Genomic DNA, 26,429 nt, shown 5'->3' with positions numbered 1-26,429 from the left:
TTTACAGGGAAGACACAATATGTAAAGATGTACATCTATTACCTAAAAACACATTAGCATAATCCACCATCTTTTATTTGTCCACCAACACCAGTAGCCATCACCAATTCGGCTAAACTAAGATATTTATAGCCCCTAACCAACAAAAAAACTCATTAGATGACAGTCTGATAACATATTTATGGTATGGGATAGGTTTTGTTAGAAAAAAGTGCATATTTCAGGTATATGGCATAGTTTACAATTGCACCCACCATCACAAATGGACTAGAATAATTACAATGAGCAACGTGTTTACCTAACTACTAATCATCAAACATTTCGTAAAAATACACAGCATACACGAATCGAAAGACACAGATCCTGTGAATACAGACAATATTTCAGATTTTCTAAGTGTCTTACAGCGAAAACACAATAAATCGTTATATTAGCTTAGCACATAGCAATTAGCAGCCCAGCATTGATTCTAGCCAAAGTGAGCGATAAAAGTCAACATCGCCAAAAGATATTAATTTTTTCACTAACCTTCTCAGAATTCTTCCGATGACACTCCTGTAACATCACATTACAACATGCATATACAGTTTGATCGAAAATGTTTATATTTAGCCACCAAAATCATGGTTAGACAATGTGAAATGTAGACAAGCTGGTAAAGAAAACGTCCTTGCGCCACTTAGACAGTGATCTACTCTTATACATAAATACTCATAAACGTGACTAAAAAATATAGGGTGGACAGGGATTGATAGACAATTTAATTCTTAATACAATTGCGTTATTACATTTTTTAATTTATCCTTACTTTTCAATACAGTTTGCGCCAAGCGAAGCTACGTCAAAAAACATGGCGTCCTAAGCCACTAAAATGTTTCGACAGAAACACGATTTATCATAATAAAAATGTCCTACCTTGAGCTGTTCTTCCATCAGTATCTTGGGCAAAGGATCCTTTCTTGGGAGAAATCGTCTTTTGGTGGAAAGCTGTCCTCTTGCCATGTGGAAATGTCAACTACGTTCGGGATGAACTGAAAAGCGTTCCCAACTTTTCACATCGTTGCAAAAATAAATGTCCCAAAATCGCACTAAACGGATATAAATTGCTATAAAACGCTTTAAATTAACTACTTTGTGATGTTTGTAACTCCTATAACGAGTGAAAAGATGACCGGAGAAATATAACAGGCTAAACTAATGCTTGGAACAGGAGAGGGTCGGTGTCTTCCACGCGCGTTACGCAGCAAGAAAAGACTTGCTAGCTAAAGGTTTTTTTCATTTGTAGGGCCTGTGAACGAGCAATCGAGCCCGTTGGAATCGTCATCACGTAAAGGCATCCAGGGGAAGACGTAAGAAGTGTCCGTATAGTCATAGCAACGACAGTGCCCGTTTAAATGACTTCAGAAAAGTGGCCAACGTTTCTCAAATCTGACTCCATGTCAGGGAAATTGCTGTAGAATGGGCTCTGTTCCACTTAGAGACAAAATTTCAACTCCTATAGAAACTATAGACTGTTTTCTATCCAATAATAATAATAATATGCATATTGTACGATCAAGGATTTTGTGGGAAGCCGTTTAAAAAATTAGCCACATTAGCATAAATAGTCTAAACAGCGCCCCCATCCCCAACAGGTTAAAAGTCCAATGCAGCTGTTTTTATTTTAATATCAAATAATTTCTGGGTAACAATTTAGTAACATACTGTGAATATTTTCAATTAAAATTATTTAAAATATATATATATATAAATTTCTCATGCAATAATTTTGCTAGGACTGTCTGGGAGTGGTCTGAGTGGGAGGGGAAAACTGAAAATGAGCTGTTATTGGCAGAGAGGTTTGGAACTCTCTTTGTTATAGGTCTATTAACTAATTTACCTCATGGTGATGTCACCAGGCAGGCCAAAACTCTATCTCACCAAAACATGCTGAAATTTCAGCCGGCCTTTTCAAACAGTTTTTACAATAAAAGGGTATTATCAGCATTTTCACAATTTCATAGTATTATTCCAACCTCGTAGTGTGGAAATGTATATAAAACACAGGAAATCAAATGTTTTACTGCAATGGGCATTTAAATCTTCAAAGGACATAACCATGTCATAATATGTCATAACAGCTGACTTAACGTGACATAACTTGTCATAATATGGTCATAACACTGTCATGACACATATATTTAGACCTGTTGTGACATATTGTGTTATATTATGGCTGGTTATTACACCTACATAAGAGTGTCAAATACCACAAAACCTACCACACAAGGCAAAACATTCCATTACACCATAGCCTATTTGTCTACAGTATGTTTATGTTATTTTAACATTTTCTGAAATTGACCATGTTAAATGATCATTGTAATTGGCATGGCCGATTAATTAGGGCCGATTTCAAGTTTTCATAACAATCTGTAATCAGCCTTTTTGGACGCCGATTATGGCCGATTACATTGCAATCCACGAGGAGACTGCGTGGCAGGCTGACCATCTGTTACGCGAGTGCAGCATCAAAAAGACCTTGTGGCTGCAAGGAGCCAAGGTAATTGTTGATTTATCATAGAATCACAGCCTACTTCAACTTGATGATTTAACAAAAGCGCATTCACGAAAAAAGCACAATCGTTGCAATAATGTACCTAATCATAAACATCAATGTCTTTCCTAAAATCAGTACTCAAGTATATATTTTTAAACCTGCATATGTAGTTAAAAGAAATTCATGTTAGAAGGCAATATTATCTAGGGAAATTGTGTCACTTCTCTTGCGTTCAGTGCAAGCAGAGTCAGGGTAGATGCAGCAGTTTTGGCCGCCGGCTCGTTGCGAACTGTTGAAAGGCCATTTATTCCTAACAAAGACCGTAATTCATTTGCCAGAATTTGACATAATTATGACATAACATTGGAGGTTGTGCAATGTAACAGTAATATTTAGACTTAGGGATGCCACCCATTCGATAAAATATGGAACGGTTCCATATTTCACTGAAAGAATAAACGTTTTGATTTCGAAATGAGAGTTTCTGGATTTGACCATATTAATGACCAAAGGCTCGTATTTCTGTGTGTTTATTATATTATAATTAGGTATATGATTTGATATTTGATAGAGCAGTCTGACTGAGCGGTGGTAGGCAGCAGCAGGCTTGTAAAGATACGTTCAAACAGCAGCTCTTAGCAATGCTGGGAGGCACAGCGCTGTTTATGACTTCATGCCTATCAACTCCAGAGATTAGGCTGGCAATACTAAAGTGCATATAAGAACATCAAATAGTCAAAGGTATATGAAATATAAATGGTATAGAGAAATAGTCCTATAATTCCTATAATAACTACAACCTAAAAATTCGGGATAGGCCCCTTTTAATTTTTTTTTTGCCTAAAATGACATACCAAATCTATCTTCCTGTAGCTCAGGCCCTGAAGCAAGGATATGCATATTCTTGGTACCATTTGAAAGGAAACACTTTGCAGTTTGTGGAAATGTGAATTGAATGTTGGAGAATATAACACAATAGATCTGGTATAAGAAAATATCAAGAAAAAAACGACCATCTTTGAAATGCAAGAGAAAGGTCCCAGTTCTAGCCATCACATTGGTTGTAATTCCGATGGTGTCCACAAGATGGCAGTAGTGTATGTGCAAAGTTTCAGACAGATAACTTGAGGAATGAGCGAACTACATGACATTTAGTGTGAAGTAGGTACATTTTGGAAAATCGTGAAGGATACATTTGCATTCATATTACATTTTTCTGCCAGAATATCGTCCAATCTGTATCCTTCGACTTTGATTTAGCTTTTCCAGTATTTGTAGCCATATTATAAGTTCAACATTTGCAAAACAACCAGTTTTCATAACTTCATAACTCTGAATACTCTTATAATTTTTGTCCAAAAGGAAAAGGCATGCTGTCGTACAAGGCTAGTAGCTACATTTTTTGACATATACAGGGTTTCCGGATACTCCCTTAAAGCCCAGCTCATTGGCTATCTAGCTAGCTTTGTTGACCCCGATTGGTGCTTATTTCACAAAGTTAGAGTCGTTCAAGTGAAGACCGCCCACATCATCGGCGTGCCATGAAGGCGTGGCTCTCTGACCAAATATGGTGTCCTATAGGATATACTACACCCCTAATGATATAATGAAGTCTAGTTATGTTCTAGGATCTCTGAGAAATACATACGAACGTGATTTGACTGGTTGAAACAACGTTTAGGGTTCGATTTTCACAGATTCCTTTCTTCGCAAATTGAACGAGTGGAAATACAAAATCGATTGTGCATGCTATATGGACCTTTTTAGGATATGAAAAGGGATTTTATCAAATAAAACGACACTTCATGTTATCTCTGGGACCCTTTGGATGATTATTCAGAGCAAGATTTCAGAATGGAAGTACACATTTCACCTTCAGAGGTGAATTTATCAAACCTATCATGGTGGGGAAAAGTGTTTTGTTGTTAGGAGCTCTCCTCTAACAATAGCATGGCATTTTTTCACAGTAATAACTACTGTAAATTGGACATATTAACAAGAATTTAAGCTTTCAGCCGATATAAGACACTTATATGTACCGACATTTGTTGTTTCTCTAAAATCTGCGATGGTGACACAAGGCGCTGCATGATTTACAACTGTCCCGTTGACGGGACGCCGATCCCTAAGAAGCTGGGAATATTGAAGACGTATGTTAAAGAATCCACCAGATTTCATATGTTCTCATGTTCTGAGCAAGGAACATAAACGTTAGCTTTTTTACATGGCACATATTGCACTTTTACTTTCTTCTCCAACACTGTGTTTTTGCATTGTTTAAACCAAATTGAACATGTTTCATTATTTTTTTGAGACTAAATTGATTTTATTTATGTATTATATTAAGTTAAAATAAGTGTTCATTGTATTCAGTATTGTGGTAATTGTCATTTATTTATTGTCATTTATTACAAATATATATATAAAAATGGGCCGATTAATCGTTATCGGCTTATTTTGGTCCCCCAATAATCGGTATTGGTATCACCTTTGAAAAATCACAATCGGTCGACCTCTAGCATGTATGTGATAGGCCAATCTGGCTAATGATGGTCATAATACTTCTTGACAATGTCATAAAGTGCATTTTCTTAGTCCAAGTAAAGTAACAGAGGATGGTCATAATGCTTTATGACAGTGTCTTAAAGTGTATTTTCTACAAGTTATTTAAAATAAGCTGAAAAAAACATGACTGTAAAGAATTAATTACAACAAAAGACTTATAAAACAAACTTTCAAATGAAAGGAAACTTCTTGGCAGGGAAAAAACACTATTTTATGTAGGTGTCATACCTAGCCATAAAATAATACAATTTATAAACGGTGGTTCGAGCCCTGAATGTTGATTGACTGACAGCCGCTGTATATCAGACCGTATACCACGGGTATGACAAAACATTTATTTTTACTGCTCTAATTACGTTGGTAACCAGTTTATAATAGCAGTATGGCACCTCGGGGGTTTGTGGTGTATTGCCAATATACCCCGGCTAAGGACTGTATCCAGGCACTCCGCGTTGCGTCGTGCATAATAGCAGCCCTTAACTGTAATATAAAAGGCCATATACCACACCCCTTGGGCCTTATTGCTTAAATATGTCACAACACAGGCGAGTTCAACAAGGCTTTGTTTTGCAGCGAACATGTTGCAAGAGTAACAATTTCAGTTGAGCGTTTTGAAATGAACATTGCAAAATGTTTCGGTGAACATCAAACAGCTACTTTTTGTAAGTGATACTGTGGCTTTTTAGCGACAATATTCAAACTGAAAATTACTTAGCTATTCCTACTAAATATAGTAAAAGGCCACTTGATTATTTTTAGCGGCAGTTTAGACCTGAAACAGACACTTACGTTCACCGCACACTATCTTCTCAGACTGTAAGCTAATGTTAGCGAACGGTTGCGGCTAACACAAAACAAATGGAATATGTTAACTAACGTTAGCCAAACTATTTCCCCTGTTGAACGTAACTCAGGTGTAAAGATAAGGGTCATGACAGTGTTTTGAGTATATTATGACATGGTAATGACCGTGTCATACCATGTTATGACGCTGGGTGTCAAGTAAAGTGTTACCGGATAATGTGTTACAGTATGGTTGTGACACTATGCTCATGCAACAGCTGCCCAGCGAAGACAAGAAGACTGGTCTCGGCACCAGTGTAACAGATGGGACCGTACTTCGTAACTCTCTTCCATTGCGTTTTTAAAGAAAAAACTGTCCAGCCAGCAGCCCCAGTTGATTGGTGTTTATTCTGACGATAGACACAAGGAAGCACATTAGATGTGCAGAACAACAATATGTTGATGGCTATAGATTTGTGATTTGTCTGTTAGCATGGAAATAACTGTGAATTAGCAGGGAGCTAATGCAACCATTGCATTTAGAACATGCTAACTAACTCACTCATAAAGCAGTAACATACATACAAAAGGACATCGCTGGAAGCCCACAATATCTACTGGGAACTGTACACATACATAGACACTGAGTGTACAAAACATACCATGACATAGACTGACAAGGTGAATCCAGGTGAAAGCTATAATCCCTGATTGATGTCACTTGGTAAATCCACTTCAAATCACTGTAGATGAAGGAGGGGAGACAGGTTAAAGAAGGAGTTTTAATCCTTGAGACAAATGAGACATGGATTGTGTATGTGTACCATTCAGGGGGTGAATGGGCAAGACAAAATATTTAATTGCGCTTTGAATGGGGTATGGTAGTAGGTGTCAGGGGCACCGGTTTGTGTCAAGAATGGTCCACCACCCAAAGGACATCCAGCCAAAATGACAACTGTGGGAAGCATTGGAGTCAACATGGGCCAGCATCCCTGTGGAACGCTTTCGACTCCTTGTAGAGCCCATGCCCCGACAAAGGGGTGCAACTCAATACTATGGAAGTGTCCTTACTGTTTTGTACTCTCAGTGCATATACATATATAAATATATCCAATGTGTAATTAATAACATAGCTATAGTTAACTAGCAAGATGGCATCCCAAGTGGCACAGTGGTCTAAGGCACTGCATCGCTATGCTAGAGGACTCTGCAGTCCATCTCATTCCAAACCATCTCAAAAGTCAAACAATAAGTTGTACATATTCACTTTGTGTGCAGAAAAAGTGTTTAACATAATTTTTTAATTACAACCTCATCTCTGTACTACACACATACAATTATCCATAAGGTCCCTCAGTCGAGCGCTGATTTTTAAACACAGATTTAACCACAAAGACCAGGGTGGTTTTCCAATGCCTCGCAAAGAAAGGCACCTATGAGTAAATTGGTCAAAATAAAAAAAAAAGCAGACATTGAATATCCCTTTGAGCATGGTGAAGTTTTTAATTACACGTTTGATGGTGTATCAATATACCCAGTCACTACAAAGATACAGGTGTCCTTCCTAATTCAGTTGCTTGGGAGGAAGGAAACCACTCAGGGATTTCACCATTAGGCCAATGGTGACTTTAAAACAGTTACAGAGTTTAATTGCTGTGATAGGAGAAAACTGAGGATAGATCAGCATTATCGTTACTCCACAATAACCTAATTGACAGAGTGAAAAGAAGGAAGCCTGTACAGAAACATGCATCATTTTTGCAACAAGGCACTAAAGTAATACTGCAAAAAATGTGTCAAACCAATTCGTTTTTTTATCCTGAATACAAAGTGTTATGTATGGGGAAAATCCAATACAACACATTACTGAGTACAACTTTCCATATTTTCAAGCATCATGTTATGGGTATGTCTGTAATTGTTAAGGACTAGAGAGTTTTTCAGGATAAAAAAGATATGGAATGCAGCAAAACACAGGCAAAATCCTAGAGGAAAACTTGGTTCAGTCTGCTTTCCACCAGACATTGGGAGATTAATGTACCTTTCAGCAGGCAAAATCTAGACTGGAGTTGCTTACCAAGAAGACAGTGAATGTTCCTGAGTGGCCGAGTTACAGTTTTGACTTAAATCTGCTTAAAAATGTATGGCAAGACTTGAAAATGGTTGTCTAGCAATGATCATGTAACGCTCGTCCTCCTCCTCGTCTGAAGAGGAGCATGGATCGGACCAAAACGCAGCGTGGTTTGAATACATACTTGTTTTATTAAAGAAAGACGAACACGAAAAAACACTTGATAAACTACAAAACAATAAACGACGTTAACAGACCTGAACTTGAGAACATATAACATGAACGCACGAACAGGAAGGAACACACGAATGAATGAACGAAACGACCGAAAACAGTCCCGTGTGGCACAAACACTGACACAGGAACAATCACCCACAAACAAACAGTGAGAACAGCGTACCTAAATATGGTTCTTAATCAGAGGAAACGTAAAACACCTGCCCCTGATTGAGAACCATATCAGGCTAGATAACAATGAACCCAACATAGAAACACATAACATAGAATGCCCACCCAGCTCACGTCCTGACCAACTAAACAAGACTAAACAAAGGAAATAAGGTCAGGAACGTGACAAATCAACAATCAATTTGACAGAGCTTGAAGAATTTTGAAAATAATATTGGACAAATATTGTACAATCCAGGTGTGCAAAGCTCTTAAGAGACTTACCTAGAAAGACTCACAGTTGTAATCTCTGCCAAAGGTACTTCTACAAAGTATTGATTCAGGGGTGTGAATACTTATGGAAATTTGATATTTCTGTATTTCATTTTCAATAAATTTGCTAAAAATGTTTTCACTTTGTCATTATGGAGTGTTGTCTGTAGAAAAAAATATTTTATCAATTTTGAATTCAGGCTGTGACACAACAAAATGTGAAATAAGTCAAGGGAAATTAATACTTTCTGAAGGCACTGTATATGCCAGTGATTTGTTTAGCATAGCAATGTCGAATGAATAGAAATATTAGAATTAAGGACTGGTTCAAAACATGAGAAAATATCTAATGACCAGCCCACTTGGGTAGCAACTTCAAAATGCAAAAAGATTTAACTCGTTAAAATAATGTTTTTAATGAAAACATTTATTTAATATTTGTATAAATATGTTTGCAACCGTTTTATGAAAGCAATAAGGCTCTTGAGCCAGGGGATTATCGTGTGATAACTCCTGACTAAAGGCGATAATCTCTGGGTTCTTATGCCTTACTTCTTAATGTCACGTTCCTGACCTGTTTTCTGTTATTTTTGTATGTGTTTAGTTGGTCAGGGCGTGAGTTGGGGTGGGCATTCTATGTTTTGTGTTTCTATGTTTAGGTCATTTGTAATTAGCCTTATATGGTTCTCAATCAGAGACAGGTGTTTGACTTTTCCTCTGATTGAGAACCATATAAAGGTAGGCTGTTCACACTGTTTGTTTGTGGGTGGTTGTCTTCCGTGTCTGTGTATGTTGCACCACACGGGACTGTTTCGGTTTGTTCGTTCGTTTATTGTAGTTTGTACCTGTTCGTGCGTTCTTCGTGTTTTATGTAAGTTCACATAGTTCAGGTCTGTCTACGTTCGTTTGTTATTTTGTAGTTTGTTGAAGTGTTTTCGGTTTTCGTCTTTACTTTAATAAACATGTATATGTCAAACTATCACGCTGCGCTTTGGTCCAATCCCTACGGACGACCGTTACAGAACCACCCACCTCAATAGGATCAAGCAGCGTGAGAGGGATCAGCAGCAGCGACCTAAGAACCAGGACTCGTGGACTTGGGAGGAGATATTGAATGGAGAAGGACCCTGGGCTAAGGCAGGAGAATATCGCCGCCCCAAAGCTGAGCTGGAGGCAGCGAAAGCAGAGAGGTGGCGTTTCGAGGAGCTAGCTCGGAAGCAGGAGAAGGATCTGGGCTACACTACGTGGGAGGAGATCGACAGGTGGGCGATCGACCCAGGGCGAGTGCCGGAGCCCGCCTGGGATTCTCTGGCGCAGTGCGAGGAGGGATACCAGCGAATGGAGGCAGCACGACGACGCGGTAGGAAGCCTGTGAGTAAACCCCAAAACTTTCTTGAGGGGGGACTAAGAGGGAGAGTGGCGAAGTCAGGTAGGAGACCTGCGCACACTCCCTGTACTTACCGTGGAGAGCGAGAGTACGGGCAGACACCGTGTTACGCAGTAGAGCGCATGGTGTCTCCTGTACGTGTGCATAGCCCGGTGCGGGTTATTCCACCTCCCCGCACTGGTCGGGCGACGGGGAGCATACAACCAGGTAGGGTTGGCCAGGCTCAGTGCTCAAGGGAGCCAGTACGCCTGCACGGTCCGGTATTTCCGGCGCCACCTCCCCGCTCCAGCCCAGTACCACCAGTGCACCACGCACCAGGCTTCCAGGGCGTCTCCAGAGCCCTGTTCCTCCTCCACGCACTAGCCCTGTGGTGCGTGTCTCCAGCCCAGTGCCTCCAGTTCCGGCACCACGCATCAAGCCTCCTGTGCGTCTCCAGAGCCCTGTACGCACTGTTCCTTCTCCCCCTACTCGCCCTGATGTGCGTGCCCTCAGCCCGGTACCACCAGTGCCAGTACCACGCACCAGGCCTATAGTACACCTTGAGAGTCCAGTGTGCCCTGTTGCTGCTCCCCGCACTAGCCTGAAGGTGCGTGTCTTTAGCCCTGTACCTCCAGTTCCGGTACCACGCACCAGGCCTACAGTGCGTCTCAGCCGGCCAGAATCTGCCGTCTGCCCAGCGGCGCCTGAACGGCCCGTCTGCCCAACGGCGCCTGAACTGCCCGTCTGCCCAACGGCGCCTGAACGGCCCGTCTGCCCAACGGCGCCTGAACTGCCCGTCTGCCAAGCGGCGCCTGAACTGCCCGTCTGCCCAACGGCGCCTGAACTGCCCGTCTGCCCAACGGCGCCTGAACTGCCCGTCTGCCCAACAGCGCCTGAACTGTCCGTCTGCCAAGCGCCGCATGAACTGCCCGTCTGCCATGAGCCTGCAAAGCCGCCCGTCTGCCATGAGCCTTCAGAGCCGTCCGCCAGACAGGAGCCGCTAGAGCCGTCCGCCAGACAGGAGCCGTTAGAGCCTTCCGCCAGACAGGAGCAGCCAGAGCCTTCCGCCAGACAGGATCAGCCAGAGCCTTCCGCCAGACAGGATCAGCCAGAGCCTTCCGCCAGACAGGATCAGCCAGAGCCTTCCGCCAGACATGACCAGCCAGAGCCGTCAGCGAGCCATGACCAGCCAGAGCCGTCAGCGAGCCATGACCAGCCAGAGCGTCATCCAGCCATGACCAGCCAGAGCCGTCATCCAGCCATGACCAGCCAGAGCCGTCATCCAGCCATGACCAGCCAGAGCCGTCATCCAGCCATGACCAGCCAGAGCCGTCATCCAGCCAGGATCCGCCAGAGCCAGCCAGCCAGGATCCGCTAGAGCCAGCCAGCCATGACCAGCCAGAGCCGTCATCCAGCCAGGATCCGCCAGAGCCGTCATCCAGCCAGGATCCGCCAGAGCCGTCATCCAGCCAGGATCCGCCAGAGCCGTCATCCAGCCAGGATCCGCCAGAGCCGTCATCCAGCCAGGATCCGCCAGAGCCGTCATCCAGCCAGGATCCGCCAGAGCCAGCCAGCCAGGATCCGCCAGTCATTCTGGTGTTGCCACCTCATTCTGGTGTTACCCCTCATTCTTCCGAAGAGGAGGAGGACGACCGTTACACTTAAGTAGTTCTACACACCGTTCTACTACTAATGTTCTGTTTTTGAAACTAAACATTAAATGGAGTGCACACGTCATTTGTAATAAAAACATAGTGGGGTTTTAAGGCTAGTAATTGTCACGCCCTGGCCTTAGTTATCTTTGTTTTCTTTATTATTTTAGTTAGGTCAGGGTGTGACATGGGGGATGTATGTGTTTTGTATTGTCTAGGGTTTTTTGTATGTTTATGGGGCAGTGTCTAGTCTAGGTGTTTGTATGTCTATGGCTACCTAGATTGGTTCTCAATTAGAGGCAGCTGTTGAGCATTGTCTCTGATTGGGAGCCATATTTAGGCAGCCATATTCATTGGGTATTTCGTGGGTTATTGTCTATGTCTATGTTGCATGTTAGCACATTGTTTATATAGCTTCACGTTCGTCGGTTTGTTGTTTTTGTTTCGTTTGTAAAGTGTTCTTCGTTTCGTGTCATTAAACGAGAATAATTTATTCTAACCACGCTGCGCTTTGGTCCTCCTTTCTTCCACCATACGACGATCGTGACAGTAATTTAAATGGCTGATTATTCAGTTCATGGTTACCATTGTGTCATGTTGATGGTCACCTACTCTTGTTGATGAGGATTACCTTATCTCAACAGGCAGCAGGAGCTTTATCGTCTGTAATCGTGTAATTTAGCACACTGTGGTTCCTTCCCATTGTGGTCCATTGCAGTCTGGACAGATAGTATTTTTTTTTACAAACTAATTTAAAGTTCTCCAAGAGGGTGAACACGGCTTTATTTGACTATTCAAAAATACATATTTGAATATGAATTACAAGGAGTAGTTATTATCCAATGGAAATAGGATAACTTCACAACTGCTTTGTTTGAGATTATACTGTATGGTTTTGTGGGGGTGTAATATTTAGAACTTGGATTTTAGACTTTTGGTTAAACATTTATATTGAATAAGGTTGTGTTTTTGTAAATCCTTGTAACTCCCTTTGTCACTGTCCAGTATTTGCAGGTCTACCAGGTTCTATTACTGTGTTCAGTTTGACGTGTAACAGAATGGGTATTGAGTGTAGAAAATCACACGTTGGGCTATTAGATCTGGTGTGCACATACAGTACAGGATGCAGGATGCCACTGGTCACTCTGGACAGATCTGTGTGGACTCCATGGTAACCATGGTAAAAGCATTTTCTCCCATTCAAAAGGGATTGAAATTCAATGGTGTATGGGAAGTAAATGAAAACACTTCTAATGGTTACTTACTGCTTGCTGACAGGAACTTCAACTCTGCCAAAAAAAAAAATATTTCTGTCTTTTTCATTGGGGAAAAAACAACACTATATTGAAGTGGCATGTGTAAACAGTGTAGCGAGCGTCTATACAGATAGCATACCCTGCTGCTGCTTTTGTTGAGAAGATTAGATCCCCTGATGTTGCAATGGAGGTGATCAATTTAGGTTTGATTGTAAAATTGCCAGCAGCATACCACCCTGCTGGCTTGCTTCTGAAGCTAAGCAGGGTTGATCTTGGTCAGTCCCTGGATGGGAGACCAGATGCTGCTGGAAGTGGTGTTAGAGGGCCAGTAGGAGGCACTCTTTCCTCTAGGCTAAACAAAGATCCCAATGCCCCAGGGCAGTGATTTGGGGACACTACTCTGTGTAGGGTGCCGTCTTTCGGATGGGACGTTAAACGGGTGTCCTGACTCTCTGAGGTCATTAAAGATCCCATGGCACTTGTCGTAAGAGTAGGGGTGTTAACCCCGGTGTCCTGGCTAAATTCCCAATCTGGCCCTCAACCATCACGGTCACCTAATAATCCCCAGTTTACAATTGGCTCATTCATCCCCCTCCTCTCCCCTGTAACTATTCCCCAGGTCGTTGCTGCAAATGAGAACGTGTTCTCAGTCAACTTACCTGGTAAAATAAAAATAAAAAAATAAATAAAATGGATCTGGACAGTTGAGTACTTAGTTAATTGTTTACGTATGGGGTTAAGGCTTTTTACCAGTAAATCTAGCAGGTACAGTATGTTAATTGCCGTCCTTTAGCCTCCGTTCAAGGGGTTTTATTGGTTCCATGGCTCTCCTATGTCATTTCCTTTCCTACACACCCCCTAAACCTGACCTGAACTCTGGAAAGGCTGAAATGTGAGTGCTGTTTATGGCTAGCTGAGCAACACCTTGTAATCAGTTGAACCATGGAGGACCTCTTTTTTCTCTCTCTATGCCTGTGTGACTATCCCTCCCCTCAGTCCCCTGCTTTTTCTCTCTCTCATGCTGGACTTTGTCTCCACAGCAACATATTGGGGGCGGGAAAGGTTGTGAAGTAAAGTGGCTGTAAATAAGCAATTTCAAACGTTGGCAACCCTTGTGCATTTCGTTAATGTGCTATAAGGTAGACAGACACCTGTCAATTAACAACCTGTTAGATTAGATATATTTATGAAGATGAGCTGCAATTCCCCACAAAAATCAGTAAGACCTGAATCCATTTGAATGTAAATAGATCTCGGGCTGTGTTAAATATAATCAAATTGTCCCACAGACTGAGTAAATAACCATGTGTTTTTCACTCTCTCTCAGTGAGCGGTATGGATACAGTTATCGGCCTGTATGGAGAGACCATTGAGGTGCCATGCAACAATGGAGCCCCCAAACCAAAGGACCTGTTCATGACCAAATGGAAATACGTAAGTTGTTCATATACACTTAATGTTTTGAGTGTATCAAAACATTAAGAACACCTTCCAAAATATTTTGTTGCTCCCCCAATTGCCCTTAGAACAGCCTCAATTCGTTGGGGCATGGATTCTAAAAGGTGTCGAAAGTGTTCCACAGGAATGCTGGCCCATGTTGACTCCAATGCTTCCCACAGTTGTGTCAAGTTGGCTGGATGTCCTTTGGGTGGTGGACCATTCTTGATACACACAGGAAACTGTTGAGCGTGAAAAACCCAGCAGCGTTGCAGTTCTTGACACACTCAAACCGATACCATATCCCGTTCATAGGCACTTAAATCTTTTGTCTTGCCCAAAAACTTGAAATTGGTGAACTTAATTATAGATCAGATCAAATCAAATCAAATGTATTTATATAGCCCTTCTTACATCAGCTGATATATCAAAGTGCTGTACAGAAACACAGCCTAAAACCCCAAACAGCAAGCAATGCAGGTGTAGAAGCACGGTGGCTAGGAAAAACTCCCTAGAACACGTAATTATGCAGTTAAATTAAATCGTAAGAGAAAATATATATTTTACAAACATGCTTTTATTGATTGTAAAATTTATTTAAAAAAGGTATGGAATACAGTTATGGGCTTACTTGGTAAATCTATTTTGCAGATTTTTTTTTACAGAGAAAACTCATTTACTGAGAGATAATGTAAACACCCATTCTTGCAAACAAGCCAATGGATTGATGATCGTATTATGAGCAAAAAAACTGTTATTTTAGTCTACCATTGGTGTCTGAAGAGGAGGTGTTAAACCTATTAAAGTCATTACCTATGGTTAATCTACAGATGATGATCTTGTGGACAATTTTTGACTTTACTATACTGCTCCCCAGATTGCAGCTCCACTGAAATACATATTTAATTGGTCACTGGAAAAGGGGAAATTTCCAAATGTTTGGAAGAATGCTAAACTGTGTCCAATCCGAAAGACGGCAAAGAACCCATTACTCCTGCCAATAGTCAGTCTACTATTGTGTGTAGACAAATATGGGAGTATCTGGAAAATAATGATCTGGTCACAGCCGATCAGCATGCTTATCACAAAAAACATTCCACTACCACTGCATTGGTTGACATGAATGCTATGGATAATGGCAGGTTTGTGGGTGTACTATTTTTAGATTTCAGTGCAGCATTTGATTTAGTGGATCATTAAATAACTGGGACAAAAATATTGCATTATGGGTTTAAGGGGGCAGCATTGAATTGGGTACAGTCATATCTAACTGACAGGAAACAGTCCACCTACAGTATATCAATGGGTCGTTTTCTTCCCCTCATGGTTTAAACTGTGGAATACCGCAGGGCAGCTGCCTTGGGCCACTTGTTTACTTAATATATATCAACGACCTTCCTTATGCTTTATCTGAAACTCAAGCTACTATATTTGCAGATGATACTACAATTTATACAGCAAGACAATCGGTACAGCAAGCTACAAGTAGATCTTGGAAATATCAGGGAGTGGGTTTTCCGGAACAAACTTGTTTTGAATGCCAAGAAAACCAAAGTTATGTTGGTCTGTGTCAGGGTTGTGTGCGGAGAATATTCAGAGTCAAACGCAGGACACAGGTGTTGAGCGAAACCACAGTGTTTTACTCAAAATTAAGGCAAAATTCCACAAAATGGAAATAAACAGATACATACACGTATCAACCACAACCACTAACGCACAAACAATCACGGACAAAACAGAAATGAAAGCCAGAGGGTTAAATAGGGAACATGATGGGGGAATTGAAACCAGGTGTGTAATATACAGACAAAACAAAACGAAACTGAAAAATGGATCGATGGTGACTAGAAAGCCGGTGACGTCGACCGCCGAACACCACCCGAACAAGGAGAAGGGCCGACTTCGGCGGAAGTCGTGACAGTACCCCTCTCCTGAGCCGCGCGACGACACCGGCCTCGGGGACGACCCGGAGGGCGAGGTGCAGGGCGATCCGGGTGGAGACGGTGAAACTCTTGTAACATGGACGGATCTAGAATGTCCTCCACCGGTACCCAGCATCTCTCCTCCGGACCGTACCCCTCCCACTCCCTGAGGTACTGAAGGCCCCTCGCCCGATGTCTAGAATCCATGATGGCCCTTACGATATACCCCGGGACCCCCTCGATGTCAAGAGGGGGCGGAGGGACCTCCCGCACCTCAGACTGCTGGAGCGGACCAGCCACCACCGGCCTGCGGAGAGACACATGGAACGAGGGATTAATACGGTAATCAGGGAGGAGTTGTAACCTATAACAAACCTCATTCAGTCTCCTCAGGACTTTAAATGGCCCCACAAACCACGGACCCAGCTTCCGGCAGGGCAGGTGAAGGGGTAGGTTTCGGGTCGAGAGCCAGACCCGATCCCCCGGTGCATACACCGGGGCCTCACTGCGGTGGCGGTCGGCACTCGCCTTTTGTCTCCTGATGGCCCGTTGTAACCGCACATGGGCAGCGTTCCAAGTCTCCTCTGAGTGCCGAAACCATTCATCCACCGCAGGAGCCTCAATCTGGCTCTTATGCCATGGTGCCAGGACCGGCTGGTAACCTAGCACACACTGAAACGGTGTTAGGTTGGTAGAGGAGTGGCGGAGGGAGTTTTGGGCCATCTCCGCCCAGGGGATGTAAGCTGCTCACTCCCCCGGCCGGTCCTGGCAATAGGACCTCAGAAACCTACCCACATCCTGGTTGACTCTTTCCACCTGCCCGTTGCTCTTGGGGTGGAAACCTGAGGTAAGGCTGACCGAGATCCCCAGGCGTTCCATAAACGCCCTCCAGACTCTAGACGTAAATTGGGGACCCCGATCAGAAACTATATCCTCAGGCACCCTCTACCTCTTTACCTACTGTATTTATTTATTAATTTATTTTGCTCCTTTGCACCCCATTATTTCTGTCTCTACTTTGCACTTTCTTCCACTGCAAACCAACCATTCCAGTGTTTTTTTAGTTTCTATTTGACTTGCTGTGTTGTACTCACTTCGCCTCCATGGCCTTTTATATTTTTATTTATTTATACATATATTTGTTTGCCTTCACCTCCCTTATCTCACCTCACTTGCTCACATTGTATATAGACTTATTTTTTTTTCACTGTATTATTGACTATATGTTTGTTTTACTCCATGTGTAACTATGTGTTGTTGTATGTGTCGAACTGCTTTGCTTTATCTTGGCCAGGTCGCAATTGTAAATGAGAACGTGTTCTCAATTTGCCTACCTGGTTAAATAAAGGTTAAATAAATAAATAAATAAATAAATAAAACCCCGTAGTGCCGGAATACGTGGGTGAACAGAGCCTCCGCAGTTTGTAGAGCCGTAGGAAGACCGGGCAAAGGAAGGAGACGGCAGGACTTAGAAAACCGATCCACAACGACCAGGATCGTGGTGTTACCCTGCGACGGGGGAAGATCCGTCACAAAATCGACAGATAGGTGTGACCACGGTCGCTGTGGAACGGGAAGGGGTTGTAATTTCCCTCTGGGCAGATGTCTAGGTGCCTTGCACTGTGCACATACCGAACAGGAGGACACATAAACCCGCACGTCCTTAGCTAAATTGGGCTACCAGTACTTCCCAGCAAGGCAGCGCACCGTCCGACCGATACCAGGATGACCAGAGGAGGGTGACGTATGAGCCCAACAGATCAAACGATCGCGGACATCAAACGGAACGTACATACGCCCAGCTGGACAGTCAGGTGGAATGGGCTCTGAACGTGACGCCCGTTCGATGTCCGCGTCCACCTCCCATACCACCGGTGCCACCAGGCGAGAGGCTGGAATGATGGGAGTGGGATCTGAGGACCTCTCCTCTGTATCATACAGCCGGGACAGTGCGTCTGCCTTAACGTTCTGGGAACCTGGTTTGTAGGAAAGGGTGAAATCAAAACGGGTGAAAAACATGGCCCACCTTGCCTGGCGAGGGTTCATTCTCCTCGCCGCCCGGATGTACTCCAGATTGCGGTGGTCAGTCCAAATGAGAAAAGGGTGTCTTGCCCCCTCAAGCCAATGTCTCCACGCTTTCAGAGCCATGACAACAGCCAGCAACTCCCGGTCCCCCACATCATAGTTTCGCTCCGCCGGGCTGAGCCTCTTCGAAAAGAATGCACAGGGGCGGAGCTTTAGTCGCGTACCCGAGCGCTGAGACAGCACAGCCCCTATCCCCGCCTCGGACGCGTCCACCTCAACTATGAATGCTAAGGAAGGATCAGGATGAGCCAGCACGGGAGCTGAGGTAAACAGAGCCTTCAGCTGACCAAACGCCCTGTCCGCCCCAGCTGTCCACTGCAGTCGCACCGGTCCTCCCTTCAGCAGTGAGGTAATGGGAGCCGCTACCTGACCAAAACCCCGGATAAATCTCCGGTAGTAGTTGGCAAACCCTAAAAACCGCTGCACTTCCTTTACCGTGGTTGGAGTCGGCCAATTACGCACGGCTGAAATGCGGTCATTCTCCATCTCTACCCCTGACGCTGAAAAGCGGTACCCTAGGAAGGAGATGGACTGTTGGAAGAACAGACATTTCTCAGCCTTGACGTACAGGTCATGCTCCAACAGTCGACCAAGCACCCTGCGCACTAGGGACACATGCTCGGCGCGTGTAGAGGAATATATTAGAATGTCATCTATATACACCACTACACCCTGACCGTGCAGGTCCCTAAAGATCTCATCCACAAAGGATTGGAAGACTGATGGAGCATTCATTAACCCGTACGGCATGACGAGGTACTCATAATGCCCAGAAGTGGTGCTAAATGCTGTCTTCCACTCATCTCCCCCCTTGATACGCACCAGGTTGTAAGCGCTCCTAAAGTCCAAGTTTTGTGAAGAAGCACGCCCCGTGTAATGACTCAGTCATACTCGCTATAAGTGGTAGCGGGTAACTGTATTTTACCGTGATCTTATTTAATCCGCGATAATCAATACACGGGCGCAAACCTCCATCCTTCTTCTTCACAAAAAAGAAACTCGAGGAGACAGGTGAGATGGAAGGCCGAATGTATCCCTGTCTCCAGAGATTCGGTGACATATGTCTCCATAGCCACCGTCTCCTCCTGTGACAGAGGATACACGTGACTCCTGGGAAGTGTAGCGTCTACCAAGAGATCTATCACACAATTCCCCGGTCGATGGGGTGGTAATTGAGTCGCCTTCTTCTTACAGAAGGCGAGTGCCAAATCGGCATATTCGGGAGGAATGTGCATGGTGGAAACCTGGTTTGGACTTTCCACCGTAGTGGCACCTAAGGAAACACCTACACACCTCCCTGAACACTGACAGGACCATCCCTTGAGAGCCCTCTGTTGCCACGAAATAATCGGATCATGAGAAGCCAACCAGGGAAGACCCAACACAACAGGAAACGCAGGAGAGTCGATCAGGAAGAGACTAATTCTCTCCTCGTGATCCCCCTGCGTTCTCATAGCGATGGGCGCTGTGACCTCCCCAACCAGCCCCGACCCCAAAGGACGACTATCTAAGGCATGTACAGGGAAGGGAACATCAACCGGAATAATAGGGATCCCTAAGCTATGAGCCAAAGAGCGGTCAATAAAGTTCCCAGCTGCGCCTGAATCTACTAGTGCCTTATGCTGGGGATGTGGGGAAAAACTCAGGAAATTCTATAGATAACCACATGTGTGCAACAGAAGGCTCTGGGTGAGTTATGTGCCTACTCACCTGAGACGACCCACCAGTGCTCCGCCTGCTACCTCGATTTCCAGGAGAAACACCCCAGCACCGGACAGCAGTGTGCCCTCTGCGTCCACAGTTGGTACATGGAGTGGTTCCCCCTCCGGTCTCCCTCCTAGCAGCCCCTCCCAACTCCATAGGGGTTGGATCCAAGGAGCTAGGTAATGGAATGGGCGGACCCCGATCTAGACGCCCGCGGGAGGCCAACAGGTTATCCAGCCGGATAGATAAATCCACCAGCTGGTCCAGGTTGAGAGTGGTGTCCCTGCAGGCTAGCTCCCTACGAACGTCCTCTCGTAGACTACACCTGTAATGATCGATCAGGGCCCGCTCATTCCATCCCGCACCAGCGGCCAGAGTACGGAAGTCCAAGGCAAAATCTTGAGCGCTCCTCATCCCCTGTCTTAGATGGAACAATCGCTCTCCCGCCACTCTCCCTTCAGGTGGATGATCAAAGACTGCCCGGAAGCGGCGAGAGAAGTCATCATAGTTATCCAGGGTAGATCCCTCTCTTCCCCAGATGGCGTTGGCCCACTCCAGGGCTTTACCAGTCAGACAGGAGATGAGGGCGCCCACCTTCTCGTGTCCCGAAGGGGACGGATGAACAGATGCCAGGTATAGCTCCAGCTGTAGGAGGAAACCCTGACACCGGCTGCTGTTCCGTCATACGCTCCTGGGAGCGAGAGCCGAATTCCACTAGTTCCGACCGGTGGAGGGATGGATGGTGGTGTAGGTTGAGGTGCGGGTATTGGTGCTGGGGTATGATTTACTGGGAGACCTCCTCTCTCCCATCTGTCCATAGTTTGTAGCACGCGATCCATGGCTGTCCCTAAACTATGCAACATGGTTGCGTGCTGTTGAACCTGCTCCTCTACTGGGAGAGAAGGGCTGGCTGCACCTGCTGACTCCATTTGAAGTGGGTCCGTGATTCTGTCAGGGTTGTGTGCGGAGAATATTCGGAGTCAAACGCAGGACACGGGTGTTGAGCGAAACCACAGTGTTTTACTCAAAATTAAGGCAAAATTCCACAAAATGGAAATTAACAGATACATACACGTATCAACCACAACCACTAACGCACAAACAATCACGGACAAAACAGAAATTAAAGCCAGAGGGTTAAATAGGGAACATGATGGGGGAATTGAAACCAGGTGTGTAATATACAGACAAAACAAAACGAAACTGAAAAATGGATCGATGGTGACTAGAAAGCCGGTGACGTCGACCGCCGAACACCACCCGAACAAGGAGAAGGGCCGACTTCGGCGGAAGTCGTGACAGTCTGTTCCACCAGGAAAAGGCCAACACAGCATGGGAATGCAATTAAGCTTGGGGGAGTACGAATTGAGGAAGTGGCAGAAACCAAACTACTTGGTGTGCAGCTAAACAACTGCTTATCATGGTCGTCTCATATAACTAATATATGTAAAAAATAAAAAACTCCATGCATGATCAGAAGGATAGCTAAATATTTACCGAGAAAGATTCTTAAGCTAACAACCCAAGCATTAATTGGGAGTTAGGTGAACTACTGTTCTGTGGTCTGGGGAAATGCATCATCAAATCAAATCCAATGTTATTGGTCACATACACGTGATTAGCAGATGTTATTGCAGATGTAACGAAATGCTTGTGCTTCTAGTTCCAACAGTGCAGTAATATCTAACAAGTAATATCTAACAAATTACACAACATATACCCAATACACACAAATCTAAGTAGGAATGAATTAAGACTATATACATATGGATGAGCGATGTCAGAGCAGAACGGACTAAGATACAGTAGAATAGTACAGAATACAAAATATACATATGAGATGAGTAATGCAAGATATGAAAAACATTATTAAGTGAATGAGATACCGTAGAATAGTTTAGAAAACATTATATACATATGAGATGAGTAATGCCAGATTTGTAAACACTATTAAAGTGATTAGTGTTCCATTCCTTAAGGTGGCCAGTGATTTCTAGTCTATGCCTATAGGCAGCAGCCTCTAATGTGCTAGTGATGGCTGTTTAACAGTCTGATGGCATTGAGATAGAAGCTGTTTTTCAGTTTCTTGGTCCCATCTTTGATGCACCTGTACTGACCTCGCCTGGATGATAGCGGGGTGAACAAGCAGTGGCTTGGGTGGTTGATGTCCTTGATGATCTTTTTGGCCTTCCTGTGACATCGGGTGCTGTAGGTGTCCTGGAGGGTGGGTAGTTTGCCCCCGGTAATGTATTGGGCAGACCGCACCACCCTCTGGAGAGCCTTGGGGTTGCGGGCGGTGCAGTTGCCATACCAGGCGGTGATACAGCCCGACAGGATGCTTTCAATTGTGCATCTGCAAAAGTTTGTGAGGGTTTTAGGTGACAAGCCAAATTTCTTTAGCCTCCTGAGGTTGAAGAGGCTCTGTTTCGCCTTCTTCACCACACTGTCTGTATGGGTGGTCCATTTCAGTTTGTCAGTGATGTGTACGCCAAGGGACTTGAAGCTTTCCACCTTTTCCACTGTGGTCCCGTCGATGTAGATAGGGGGGTGCACCCTCTGCTGTTTTCTGAAGTCCACGATCATCTCCTAATCAGCAGGTGAGATTAGGAGGCTGCAGATTGGACAGAACAAAGCAGCAAGAATTGTTTTAAGGTGGAGATATGGTTCTTCTGTTGTAGTCATGCACAATGCTCTTGGGTAGTCATCAATCAATAAAAAACATGCTTATTTTATTTCACAATGTACACCATTTAAAACGGCCAAACTCCATTCACAAAAGTATTCAGTTAGTAAGAGACAGACATTCAGTCAATACTAGGAATAGATTGTCCACCGTCTATGTGTTATCCCGGCAGAAAAGAGAAATAGGCAGAATAACATTTAGATTCAGAGTAATAAAGAAATTGAATAATTTATCTGAGCAAACCAGAAACCTTTCAATATATAAATTAAAACAATATTTTAGAACCATTTAAATATAATAAATTGGAAGGTTGTGCAGGGCTATGGTAGATGAAGGAACAAATCTATCTTTTCAGACTGTAAGTGTCATGCCCTGACCATAGTTTGCGTTGTCTGTTTCTATGTTTTGTCTGGTCAGGGTGTGATATGAGTGGGCATTCTATGTTGTATGTCTAGTTTGTCTGTTTCTATGTGTTTGGCCTGATATGGTTCTCAATCAGAGGCAGGTGTTAGTCATTGTCTCTGATTGGGAGCCATATTTAGGTAGCCTGTTTTGTCTTTGTGTGTTGTGGGTGATTGTTCCTGTTCCTGTGTTTGTGTTCACTATTACGGGACTGTTACGTTTTCGTTCGTTTGTCGGTTTATTGTTTTGTTCGTTGTTTAAGTATCCTTATTAAAATGAATACTCACCACGCTGCGCATTGGTCCTCTGATCCTTCCTACTATTCCTCCTCAGAAGAGGAGGATGACGAGCGTTACAGTAAGAGTATTTATCTGGTCAATATGTCAGTGTTACATGTCTGTTGTTTGTAACAGTGTGTTAGATGTGATTGTATTATAAACTGTATTTTAATGTTTAAGGACTCTTGGAAGATTAGTCCAAATGAAGACTAAAAGATCCTAATAAAATAAAATCAAAATCACCCTCTGAATGGCACAGACACAATCAATGTCTCACTTGTATCAAGGCTTAAAAATCCTTCTTTAACCTATTTCCCCCCTTTTAACTACACTTGTTGAAGTGGATTTAACAAGTTACATCAATAAGGGATCATAGCTTTCACCTGTATTCACCTGGTCAGTCTATGTCATGGAAAGAGCAGGTGTTCCTGCCTAAAGTTCACTGGGCTAATGTTGGAGAGACTGATAGAGACTGAGACAAACACATATCTGAACCCCACCCTGTCTGGATACACATATACACCTTTAAGTGTATTTCCACTGTGAAGACCACAAGGAGATATACTATTTTGTATACTATATGTATACATGTCCTCTTTACACCTTCAAACTTCCACAGCAGCAACAGTGTAAAAAGAATGGTTGATATTCTAAAATAGCTATTAATAAGTCACAAATTAAGTCTATTTAGCTCCTGCACCATTAGTGGGTGCATGTTTTGTTCAATGGTTTTTATACCAAGACAGTCTTAAAGTAGTGCAGCTCCATTAGCTAAGTTTTTAAAACCCAAACTGTTTTATATTTACAGGATGATGGAGACCTGCTGACCCAGCTTAAAGACCAGGACGCCTCTGTCATAGCCACTGACAAGTACAAGGACCGTGTCAGCATGGCCGAAAACTCCAGCCTGCTGATTGCTGCAGCAACACTGAAGGACGAGAAGACTTTTACTTGCATGGTGGTGGCTGGGGCTGACATCTCAGAATACCCAGTCAAACTCCTTATCCACAGTGGGTACATAAGGGCAATAGTGCAGCCATACTAATGCATGCTATGGAATGGGCCTTTGATGTACAAGTCAATGCTGTGCTGTGTGATATTATTATGGTTAGCCCTGGTGATAGTGAGTGCTCTCTGAGATGCCTACAGCTAGTTAATGTTGTGAACTGTGTTCTACAGAGGCTCCAACCGGAGTGGAGATCACAGCCCTAGCCACGGAGCTGGAGATTGGCAAACCAACCCAGGTAGGTTCATCATGTGCTTTGCTTATGCCTACATTATATTAAGCAGGAATATCAAGGGAAATCCTTCATTGCAGATGAAGTATCTTGAGGCAAACTAAAGAAGGACGGTGCTGCTGGAATGATGAGAGATTTGAAGTGATCCTGATGAATTAGTAAACAGCAGAATATCCCTCCTCCAATTAAAACAACCATGGGATCTAAGAGGGGGTTTAAAATGCTTTGGGCATTTCATGCTACATGAGGGGAGTTCACAAATGCAGTAAAGCCAACACAGATGAGAGATAGTTTGCACAGATATTTGATAAATTTAGCAACAAAAATATTGGAATTTTACTGGGCTACTTTCATAACATAAGGATTTTCCAACCTTTCGTGTGCCCTTGTGGATTGTTCTAAAAGAGGATTTTGCAGCTTTTTTTCCTCACTTTGTTTTATCATCTGCACAGCTAGGGCAATGCAGCACCTCTGATGCCAACCCAGCTGCCAGCATCACATGGTTCAAGAACAAGAAACCTCTGGTGGCTGATGGGAAAGGTACGTTATTGAAATTCTAATGGATTATTTACAAGTGGTAAATAATGAAGATTGCACATTCACACATTTCACTTGTTCGGTGTGAGATTCCACAAGAACCGAGCAGTGAAATATCACCTCTAGAGCTACATATTTTCTTCAATACTCATAAATGTGTCTGTTTCTACAGGATCTAAAATGTCAGTGACTTGGTGATCATATTATTATTTATCTGTGTGTCTGTAAGCTACTCTGTGACCATACCATTTCTAATCAGTATTGTTGTGATTTTTAGGCATTATAATCAGTTCCAACGTAAAGGTGGACGAAGTCACTGGCCTCACCACCACCTCCTCCACTTTGCAGTACACAGCTGAGAAGGGAGACACAGCAGCTCTGTTCACCTGCGGGGCGTTGAATACCTTGTCCTCTCCAGTCTCCTTCACTGTCACATGTAAGTAACCAGAGAGCCACCAAACTACTCCAACTACCCAAACTAGCCCAACTGCCCCAAAGACCTAAACTGACCAAACCAACCTCAAACTGCCTCAACTACCCTTACTACCCAAGCTACCCCAACTACCGTAACTGCCTCAACTAACCGACACAACTTCCCTAACCGCTGGTTGTCCTAGGAAGGCTTTTTGATCTGCTATCAGCCTCAGCAGTCAGCAGTTAGTGTATCGACAACCAGATTGATGGCTATTTTATTTTCAAGTTATAGTTGGATAATTTGTGCCTCTATGGCTTTTTTCTTGCAGCCCAGACAGACAACAACAATGACACCATAATGGCACTAATTTAAAAATGAGGTGAGCATGAGTCTGTTGTGGGAGTGATTTGGAGCATAGCGTTCAAGGAATAGCATAGTCGGTGTTATTTGCTCTAGATGGCCCTTTAAATAGGGCAGGGCTCAGATGCTGTTTGAATCCTGTTTTTAAAGAAATGTGGGCCATTTGGCTCGTCTGGAGCAGTACCATTGACGTTTGAAAGGAGCTTTTTGTCTAGAGCCTTGGGGTGTGACTGCCATTCGAACAGCTCCACCGCTGCATTCAAAAGCAGCCATCGCCACAGGGACACACTCAGAAATGGAGTGTATAGCCCTGAGGATTTCACTAGCTTGGCTAGGCTGCTCCCTGTGATGGTCTCAGAAGCCCTGTCTGTCCAGGGTCACTGTCAATCACCACATTCTTATCGGCAGACTCAACAGCCTTGGTTTCTCAAATGATTGCCTCGCCTGCTTCACCACAACTATTTCTCAGACAGAGT

The 26,429-nt window shown here is 43.7% G+C and overlaps 1 protein-coding gene across 2 annotated transcripts in view; it reads left to right on the top strand.

Moving 5' to 3' along the window:
* The window catches only part of LOC129831939 (CD166 antigen homolog A-like), a 75,085-nt gene that overhangs the window by 35,695 nt on the left and 12,961 nt on the right, over nucleotides 1–26,429 (top strand). For both annotated transcript variants that reach the window (XM_055895571.1, XM_055895570.1), the window contains exons 2-6: nucleotides 14,220–14,326; nucleotides 24,212–24,413; nucleotides 24,583–24,647; nucleotides 25,094–25,181; nucleotides 25,456–25,614. In XM_055895571.1, coding sequence (XP_055751546.1) covers nucleotides 14,220–14,326; nucleotides 24,212–24,413; nucleotides 24,583–24,647; nucleotides 25,094–25,181; nucleotides 25,456–25,614 — 621 coding nt within the window. The remainder of the gene's footprint in view (nucleotides 1–14,219; nucleotides 14,327–24,211; nucleotides 24,414–24,582; nucleotides 24,648–25,093; nucleotides 25,182–25,455; nucleotides 25,615–26,429) is intronic.

Source organism: Salvelinus fontinalis, chromosome 33, assembly GCF_029448725.1.
Source record: "Salvelinus fontinalis isolate EN_2023a chromosome 33, ASM2944872v1, whole genome shotgun sequence".
NCBI classification, from domain to species: domain Eukaryota; kingdom Metazoa; phylum Chordata; class Actinopteri; order Salmoniformes; family Salmonidae; genus Salvelinus; species Salvelinus fontinalis.
The sequence above is the reverse complement of the archived record's forward strand: the minus strand, read 5'-3'. Positions and strand labels throughout refer to the sequence as shown.